We start from the raw sequence: 10,025 nt of genomic DNA, 5'->3' as shown, positions 1-10,025 counted from the left end.
CAGTGCAGAATAACAGAAAATGGGGGAATTATCAAATCTAACGAGGTTTGATGAGGAGATTGGTAAATAGGTCACTCGTCTGACTGCTGCACAGACAAGAAATATCCACCCCGAGTTCAGAAAGCAAGAACAGGTTTAAAAGACGACCTGGTTTTTGGTATTATGTGAAGAGACTCACGCAAAGCGGGTATAGGAGTTTTATCCACACTTTGCCTGTTGGTTCAGTGCTGATAATATACTGCTGGGTAGTTTAACCTATAACAACCATAGACCGTATATAATAAGTAATGATAATACGTCATCATTTATTACAGTAGTTGATTAAATGTAGTATTATTAATCTGAATTTGTAAAGAAACTAAAGCTATCTATAAAGGTAGTGCAGTAAAAAGTACAATATTTCCTACTGAGATGTGGAGTAGAGATGTAAACTAGCACGATATGGAAATACTCGATTACACTTGTACTGCGAATGTAAAGAACGTACCAGAGTGCATCAAAAAAGCATTAAAAAGCATCTTGTTTGTTAAAAAATGTCCCCAGGGGGAACCTTCCTGCACACCCTACAGAGGCTAAGCCCTGAACGTCCTCAGATGCTGGAAGGCTCCAGGGGAGTCCAGGGTCTGCTAAGACGACATCATAAATAAACTGAATAACTTTCACTGTATTAACTGTAGCCCTTTACGTGTAGAAGGAGACAGGCTCCTCCCTCTTTTTGTGCTTTAAAGACAGACTCTTCCGTTAGCGTTCCACGACTCAGGTATTTTTGGAGTTAACACTGCTACTACAACTAACTTGTGGCCCCTGTACATGCTGGAAAGCTTTCCATTACTCCTACCCTCTCGGCCTCCACATTGCCCCGGCCTGGTTAGGTGCCCCCATCAACCCGTATACTTGAGGACCGATCTGCAGAAGCAGTGGATACTATTGGAGTAGGCTTAGCTCCACCGTGACCAAGTCTTCCCAATGAGAGACAGAGACCATCCGACAGAATTTGACCGGCCACATCTGACACGTCCATCCAACAGTTTGTCAAACCCGGCGCATGGTCTGACCTAGCTCCTTATCAGTTTTGGCAAAATACCTTATAGTCACAGGACTGTAGACCCACAACAGTTTGTGAGTGAATATTTGGTCAGTACATCAACATTACTGCAGCAGTGAAGCGTGAGAGCACCAAGTGAATCCCTTCAGAGCAGTGCAGCAGTCACACCTTTCACTAAGAGCTCCATGGCTTTTACAACAGAATGTGGAGTGTCGCCCTGGATACATACACCAGGGATCAGCCTCATGATGCAGGCCAGCCAGCACTAGCTGGGGAGAGTCCCACAGAGGGATCTCTTCCTTCCCATCACTGTTATGTGGTATGTGCCACTTGAGGTGCCCCACCGGCCACAAAGCGTAATTCAGCGACAGCAAGCTCAATGAATTATTATTCAACATGTAAAATGAGCAAGGTACTTGTTTTGTTACTTTTTAAAAAGTGTGTGTTTGGTGCATATTTTATTGTTCATCAGTATCAGATCATGTATAAACTATACATAGTATATAATATATATAGTTAGTAGTAGATTATCAGTGAGTTCTGCCAGATACCCTGGCGGCATGCAGAGAAGACGGTCCAGACGCTGAATCTATCGCTGAAGATTGGGAGCCGGCCGCAGACCTTTGTGCCATGACACATCTGTGGGAACAGACTTAATGGGTGCCGAAAGGAAACCAGCAGTGCTTCTCTGATAATCCTGCCTGAAATATGTTCTGGTACTTATAGGGGCGGCTGTTGCTCAGGAGTTTGAGAGGGTCATCCACTAATCTGAACCTTGGTGGAGGTAAAGCTGGTCCTGCTTGCTGATTGTGTGTGAATGAGCATTTACTAGATCAACTGAGTGCGATGTGGCCTGGTTCTGCACATCTAGCATCCCTTCATGGATCGTGTCCTGGTCTATTGTTGTGGTGAAACCAGATTGATTTGGTGTGCCATTCCCCTACACCACTTTCCTAGTAGTCTGCCTGACTCACTGTTATACCAGAGGAGTCGCCCCCTGCTGGCCAGTAAAGAGAATGCAAGATTAAGGCACCTTGGCATTGGAAATGTGTACGAGCGTAACTGGCTGACCATGACATGCTGTTGTACATGCAGATCCCACAGTATGTAAAGCAGCACACACCGCTGCCTGACTATGCTATGCACCTCTGCAGGGCTGACCATAGCAGCCACAGGCAGAGGGCTCTGTGTTATGTCACCATACAGAGTGAGGTGGGATTTCTGACGATATCACGCCGTGTAGAGGGTTCATGAATGGACACAGCAATGTGCCACCCGCTCTTACCGCTCATAGCGTTATCATCCTGCCCACCTCCTCCTTCACAAGAGGTGGGGTGAAAACAGCTGGTGTGTTTGAGTGCTTTGACACTGAGCAGCCATGAACCATCATATTCTGTTCCGACCTATTCAACGAGACGTCGTGGGAAGTCGGGGAGAGGAATGTGCTCTTCGATAAATGAGGAACATGAGGCAGCCATCTGGTCGTAGGGGGGCCCAGGGAACATGGCCGCCCTTGAGGAGGGTCATAGACATTTCTGTGCTGTCGGTCCGCTTCAGCAGGACCCTTCTGCAGATGCAGAGCCCTCTTTGTGCATGCCGGGATTTCTCCCTGAAACCCTGCAACCTGAGAAAATTCACCAGACTTGCAACCCACCACAAACACACACACAGTTGGTTTCGAGGCCTGAATATACTTTAACGGTCTGTTATGTCACACGAACACTTATTACATTTGTGTTGATCTTCACAGACTCATATTTATAATCATGTTCGGAGCTAAACTCATGAAAACATTATGGGCTTAAGCCTCAGCAAGTGACTGGGCGATGCCACCGGAAGTCACGATAGATCTATAAAAGGCTGATATTAAATAATATCTTTTTAAATAAAAGCCTGAATTGTGTCTACTTTTTTCTCAAAACTTGCACAAAAGCTAATGCTTGTTTAAGCCCAAAATAAATTAATTTCTGGTTTACTTCTGAGACCTTTAAATTCCTGACCGTTTGCTCTTAAATTCCATTGAAGAATAATCATTCAGTCCTTTATCCAAGCCCCCCCCCCCCCACACACACACACACACACACACTTTTCCCTCAATCACAAGTCGCTTTTTAATTTGCTCCCATGATAGCTGCTTCATATCCAAGTGATCTCGACTCCCTTCACAAATTCAAAACTGTCTCTGTTTTGGGTTTAACTTGATCTGCACAGTTGATTACATAAGCTATCAACAGAATCCCCAAATCTTTATTTGTAATCACTTTAGCTTGCCCTCTTTGACCTCCTCCAGTTTCTTCCATTCCCGTTTGTCTCTTTACTGCTTCAGCATAACGGAAGTTTTCACTGTTTTCACTTGTTGCATTTACACTGCTCGTTTCCTGATTTCATATATCACAATGTGCTGGTCTCAGCCTGCACATTCTCTCCACAATCCTGAAATCCAAGATCACCTTCACCTTTGCCACATCTTTGCTTTCACATCAGACGCTCTTACGATCTCATTTTGTCCCGTATTAGCTCGACTCTAACACTCTTTCTGTGGGTGCAAGGCCGTTGCCACAGGAACGTTTGATTTGTCAACTTTAGTCAACTCAACTTTACAGTTTTACAAAACACACACTTTCATTTCAGGAGATCATTTTGGTCTGAAACCATCTGACACACCAGCATCATCTTTACCAACCTGGTTGCTCACCTCTCAACCAGCTACACTGAGCTGGTCTACCAGTCTATCACCAGTTAACCAGTTTGAGCAAGCTGGCCCTTCAAAATAAAAATACAATTATTATTATTTTTTTTTTGTCAGGCAAAGGCCCGCGACCCACTGAAAACGGGTCCGCGACCCACTTTTGGGTCGCGGCCCACCAGTTGAGAATCACTGCTTTATGCCTCCTGGCATGTAGGGCAGCAACAAAAGTCTTCCACTCCCGCCTGTCGAGTCACTGGATGGTTGAGGCTCTGCATCTCCTCTGCATCACTTCTTCTTCATGTGTTTCTTGGTCGGCCAACCTCCTGGTTTCCAATGAAATGCATTCTTGTTGGTATTTGTCATAAAGGTCTTCATTTGAAAAGGTGTCTGGACAGAAATGTGCAGTATTCGTCTTAAACTCTTGGTGTGGAAGGTTGATAGTCTGTTGAGATCTTCTTGTGTCATTCTCCAGCATTCAGAACCGTACAATAGGTTTTATGTTAATATCATATATTATTATAATAGAACAATAGGGTGGATGAAACACAGCTCAATTTAAGTTTGGTCTGTGACCTCCATATGTTATTCAGTACTGTTGAAAGCGTTCCTTGCCTTATGAAGACGATTCTTGATGTCTTTATCTCCATAAAAGAATGTAGCCTATAAACATGTATTCTTTTGCACTTTGTCCAATATTCCCTCTGTCCTGTTTATTAAATGTTGACCCTGTTTGGCCTTCAACGGAATCAGTTTTTAGTTTTGTCCCTCTCTGTGATTGAGTTTGAGACCCCTGATGTAAAGCGTCTTTGAGTACCTTTTAAAGTGCTCTACAAATAAATTGTATTATTTTATATATATATATATTATATATCATTATATTATATATATAAAATAATACAATTTATATATATATATATATATATATATATATATATATATATATATGTGTGTGTGTTTTCTCTCTGTAGCCTGTTACCGCTTTAGTAAACTATATTGAGTATTTATACTGTGTTCTGTGGTATTTATACTGTGTTCTGTGGTATTTATACTGTGTTCTGTGTCCTCCATATAAGTACAGGACCGATGAAATGGGTTTGTCATATTTATGAATTATTTACGTCTGTACGTTTTAAAGTTGTGACGTCATTATTAAATAACCCAGAATATGATTATTGTTTCTCTTGAACACTGGAATAGATGTATTAGGCTCCATGTTTCAGGTTAAACTTAAATGATAAAACTCATGAAACACTCAGGAATGATCCGCCTCACGTGACTGAATGAAATGATGATACATGATGTAAAAAGCTCTCTCACATTAATTGTATTCATCATACAAGTTATTGAGGGAAACATCAGATCATGAAAACACAAATCTTTCGAATAAATGGAGAGTAGTTTGTGTTCCTTCTGTTGTTCAGATCTACAGTTAACATGTATTTCAACCAGATGTTGAATCAGAAAACGAATCAAATATAAACTCGAGTTGAACCTGTGATCGTCTTCACTGTTTACTTGTTGAAACACATCGCGTCAGTCCGGTCGGCTGCAGCGTCCAATCACATGACGCGCCCAATGAAAAGAGCCCCAAGGCCGCACGTGCACGTACTACGGCCTATCACGTGTGGACATGTACTTCCGTGTTTTAGGACTTGTCAAACTGTGATTGGTCGCCATCAGCAGTAGCGTTTGAAGAGACTGACACTGCTGTTCCTGTATCTGTGTGCGGGTAAGGAGAACGGAGAGGCACAAAGATGGAGGTCCTTCACGCGGTCCACGTCCTGCTCCAGTCCCTGCTGGTTCTGCTGCTGTGGTCCAAAGGTGACGCGAGAGAGTCGGAGCTCAGCCACGTGACCTGCGGCTCGCTGGTCAAGCTGCTCAACACCAGACACAACGTCCGCCTGCACTCCCACGATGTCAAGTACGGCTCAGGTAAGTCCTCTCAAACAGACCGGATATCAACACGTATGTTAGAGCACATTACAGTTTGAAACACGCGACAACACACGCGACCAAATGGGTTGTTAGTCCCTCGAGCGGCAGCATCACGTGCATAAAGAACGCTGTGTTCAATTTCATTCAAAAATCTCGCAATTGAAAGATTCCTGCTCATCGCCATGAACTACAATGCGTCCTCTCCGTGGTCCATTGTGAATGTCGACGATGAACCAGCTTTATAGCCTGTCGTTCCGTTCCGCGAGAGACCCGCACCCGATGATCAGCTGACCGACCAAGATTCAGACCAGGTCCACTGAAGACAGGTGGTGTTCATCTCTGAAGGTGTCTGATTTTGCCAGCCAAGCAGAACATGTGAACAGGTGAACATGTGAACATATGAACAGGTGAACAGGTCATGTCTGTGGATGTAGTTCTGCGTTGAGCTTCCTGTGCTGAGCAGTGCTCTGACATAACTAGCACAGCTACTCTTTGTCTTCATACAAACCACTGCATACTCTGTTCACATGCAAGTCCCCCAAGCTGTGATGATGATGATGATGATGATGATGATAGTCCATTCACATAATCATGTGTTGTATTACCCTCGTTTGCTCCACTTGACCTCCTCTTCTGCTTTCCATATACTGCCACAAGAAGCCTCGAGTCTCTCCTCTTCTGGATGCTTGTGCCAGACGTGGTGCTTTCTAGGTTTCACTGTCTCTACTGTAACCAGCATGCAACACATGCAGGTGTGAGAGAAGTGTCCCCTCTACAGAAAGAGACACCCGACACTTCAACCAGCCAACCCTGGCCTGTAAGAGTGACGCTGCAGATAAGAACATGCATGAGCTAAATGGACTTGCAAGTGACACAACTGTCACATTACAGTCATGTAAATGTAATAATACATGAGGTACAACTAGAAACTGATGTACAGTACTGTGTCGTACACCTCTGCTGTTCTATCACATGTTGTGTGACAGTACGTCACATATGGCTCCTCTGGGTGGGTGTGCTAGGCTAATGTTAGCATTTAGTAGAGACCTGGAACACTAGCCACCCAGAGGAAGAGCCGGGCCGGGCGTAGGGGTCACGCGCTGTGGGTCGAGTGGGGCGGTTCAATCCAAGGGTCCTCGAGCGAGACACTCAACCTCACGTTGCTCCACGGGCGCTTTACAGCAGCCCACTGCTCCTAATGCTGAGCATGGTTTCATGCAGAGCTCACACTTCCTGTTTGTAAATGAATAAAGTCCAAGTCGTCCCTCTGGAGCACCCGTTGTAGCGTCAAACCTTCCTGTGTAGTATCTCTGCTGAGTGGAGCTTCAACTTTGCTTCTTCTTTCCATTGATGGCAGGTTGCAGCCATTGCTTTTTAATGTTTCCCCGACTTTACAAGAGGCATTGTTGTCTCATCACGTCACATTTAGCAATTCTTCAAAATAAAAGTCCTCTGCTTTCATGATTTATTGGGTGAGTTGATGGGTCTTTCTCTTTGTCCATGTTTTCATCACTTACAGAAGCTAAAGTTCTGTTAGAGTTCTACTGTGTGACATGTTGAATTGTGTGTGTGTGTGTGTGTGTGTGTGTGTGTGTGTGTGTGTGTGTGTGTGTGTGTGTGTGTGTGTGTGTGTGTGTGTGTGTGTGTGTGTGTGTGTGTGTGTGTGTGTGTGTGTGTGTGTGTAGGCAGTGGACAGCAGTCTGTAACTGGAGTGGAGAACGCAGACGATGCCAACAGTTACTGGCAGATACGTGGGAAGCCCGACCGTCCGTGTCAGCGCGGAGCGTCCATCGTGTGTGGTCAGGTCATCCGCATCACACACATGAAGACCAGTCGAAACCTCCACACACACCGCTTCAGCTCCCCCCTGTCCAACAACCAGGTCAGACATCGACACCCTCCGGCCTCCGCTTGTATTTGTTTGTAATAGTTTCCTGTGGCACAGAGGCATGTTTATCAGGCTCTGGATACGCACATGCTTTTACTTCAGTGGAACACGTTCATCGTGGGTCTGCTGTCCTCTCTGTGTGGCCTGCAGGAGGTCAGCGCCTTCGGAGAGAACGGCGAAGGTGACGACCTGGACACGTGGGCGGTGCAGTGTGACGGCGATCACTGGGAGCGCGATGAGGCCGTGCGCTTCAAACACGTGGGCACCGACGTCTTCCTGAGCGTGACCGGAGAGCAGTACGGCCACCCCATCCGTGGCCAGCGAGAGGTGCACGGCATGAGTGCTCCAAACCAGCACAACTGGTGGCGCTCCATGGAAGGCGTCTTCCTCCAGCCCAGCCAGGTGCCGCTGCGCCACGACGAGCTCTGACATCATCACCGGGAGACACAAAGAGGGTAATCCCTGTTAAAGGGGGTTTAGCTCTCTCGGACCAAAGCACGTCGTCTCTGTACAGTGAAACACTCGGGGGTCTGACACCAGAGGGATTTAGTTATTTTATATAAAGATTAACATCAGTGGCACTATATGAAGTTATGTCATATGGTCCTTTCATAAGGAGAAAATATTTATTCTGAAAAAAACACTTTGCAACACAGAGGCCCTGAAATACCCAAATCGCTGTTGTAATCTCTAGTTTCACTTTTGAAATATTGATCACTTTTCAATTGACATAAAATGAATCTGCAAAATTTTCCAACTCCAGTAAAAGTCAGTCGACGTTATCTGTTGCTGTTCTTGGTTTTTATGAAATGTCTCTAACGTTTGGACTGTTGGCCTCTGACGTCAGGTGATGTACAGAACTGTGCACTGAATCTCTGCTTTCAGAAGTAATGCCATCAATATTAGTTTTTTTTTTTTTATCAATTAATGACGTACAATCGGGTCAAATCCAGAAAAGCGCTGGTCTTTGCGTCGCTCTGCAGCCTTTCAGAGCCGGTCCAGTGCAGAGCACCGGCTGCCGTCTTGTGAGCGGAGGCGATTACATTTCAGATGGATGTTTTTTTTGGACTGCGAGTCTTCTGACCAGACGTCTTCGGCTGTAGTTTGATGTACCACGGTTCAACAGTTCCAATAGGATTTACCAAAGTCTCCTCAGCAGTTGGTCTGCGTCTCCTGAACACATGTCTGTACTCAAACAACAGTCACATGTCCCTGAAAGTCTTCTGAACTCTGTAATGTCAAACTGTGAAATAAAAGCTAATGAGTGAAAGTAGAAGTCAGTGAAGTGGCCGTGACTGCGGAGAGCTTCGACCACCATCAGCAGCTTACAACTTCATTTTACTGCATTCCAAGTCGTGTCCTGGAAGGAAGTACATCATGACAGGAAATGGTCAGTGTTCATTTGGTACACTCATAAATAATGTTCATGAACGCGTGTGTGGCCGACGGAGACCGTGTTGGTCGGGGCACAACAGGCCATGCCGACATGGTTTATTCTTACCAATGAAATAAAGTTGGTAATGAAGTGACATGATCAGTCAGATACGTGCAGATGAACCTGACAGCAGGGAGAGGTAGTTGAGATGGTGAAGCATGTTTGAGTGGATCTGTTGTTTCTAGAAGTTACCGATCAACGAGCAGCTGGATTCATCCTGATGTGACGTCTTTAAAGTCAGACGTGATCCTTTGCTCTTAGAACACGCCTCTGATTCCATTCAGTCCAGAGGACCCAGACCGCTGCAGAAGAATATGAAGATGCACATTCTGTCTGTCTCGGATCTACACACTACAGAAAACATGTGTGTCTGGATTCAATAATAAAGTGAGTATGAAGACAATGTGTCACAGAGCTTCTGCTTGATGCTGGTTTACAAGCTGTCGTTCATTGTTTTTAGAAAGGTTTGAAATAAGGCGCTCCCTCGATTCATCCGCTGCATGTTATCTTCGACACGCGTGTGACACGTTAACATGACTGTCTTAACATGCAGCACGGATTCATCTTTCAAATCCTTCAAAAACAAGCAATAATATAATCTTCCACATCTGAAGTCACTCCTTCAGCATTCATCGTGACGTCTATATGTCCCGGTCTCAGCCAATGAAAATGCAGCGTCTGACCTTTACAGCAAATACTCAACCAGCAAATGTCCATTTCTGTTGTACAAGTTGTCATGGCGACCTTACCTTATAGAACTGGCTATGTTACTTACAGTCTAGCTTCATCAGATTGTTTTAATGTGGATAACACAGAGCAAGACGATACGATACGATGTTGCCATCCAACAGAACAGCCCTGAAATCAAACGTGTCCCTAAAAGCTGTGAAAGTTTCATTATTTCACAGCTGGTCCAGACGTGTTAGCATGTGGCCTCACTGTTTACATTGTAGGACCTTTAATCTGGACAACAGGAGTTCTAGCGAGATAACGATGATATAGGAGCAGATAATAATGTTCATACGTCAGTTCT

The 10,025-nt window shown here is 44.9% G+C and overlaps 1 protein-coding gene across 1 annotated transcript; it reads left to right on the top strand.

The window, feature by feature from the left end:
• The first annotated feature begins 5,432 nt into the window (after nucleotides 1-5,432).
• sdf2l1 (stromal cell-derived factor 2-like 1) lies at nucleotides 5,433-8,846 on the top strand. Its single transcript, XM_079269756.1, has 3 exons — nucleotides 5,433-5,666; nucleotides 7,355-7,551; nucleotides 7,708-8,846. The coding sequence occupies exons 1-3, from the start codon at nucleotides 5,489-5,491 to the stop codon at nucleotides 7,984-7,986; spliced, it is 654 nt and encodes a 217-aa protein (XP_079125882.1). The 5' UTR covers nucleotides 5,433-5,488; the 3' UTR covers nucleotides 7,987-8,846.
• Nucleotides 8,847-10,025: the final 1,179 nt, after the last annotated feature.

This window comes from Melanostigma gelatinosum, assembly GCF_949748355.1.
Source record: "Melanostigma gelatinosum genome assembly, chromosome: 6".
NCBI classification, from domain to species: domain Eukaryota; kingdom Metazoa; phylum Chordata; class Actinopteri; order Perciformes; family Zoarcidae; genus Melanostigma; species Melanostigma gelatinosum.
This window is presented reverse-complemented; position numbering and strand designations above follow the sequence as displayed.

What these genes read in the sequence shown, in the direction of transcription:
- sdf2l1 (XM_079269756.1), top strand. Translation starts at nt 5,489, where the DNA reads ATGGAGGTCCTTCACGCGGTCCACGTCCTGCTCCAGTCCCTGCTGGTT. An exon ending in CGATGTCAAGTACGGCTCAG is followed by an intron (nt 5,667 to 7,354) that starts GTAAGTCCTCTC and finishes GTGTGTGTGTAG; the next exon opens with GCAGTGGACAGCAGTCTGTA. An exon ending in CCCCCCTGTCCAACAACCAG is followed by an intron (nt 7,552 to 7,707) that starts GTCAGACATCGA and finishes TGTGGCCTGCAG; the next exon opens with GAGGTCAGCGCCTTCGGAGA.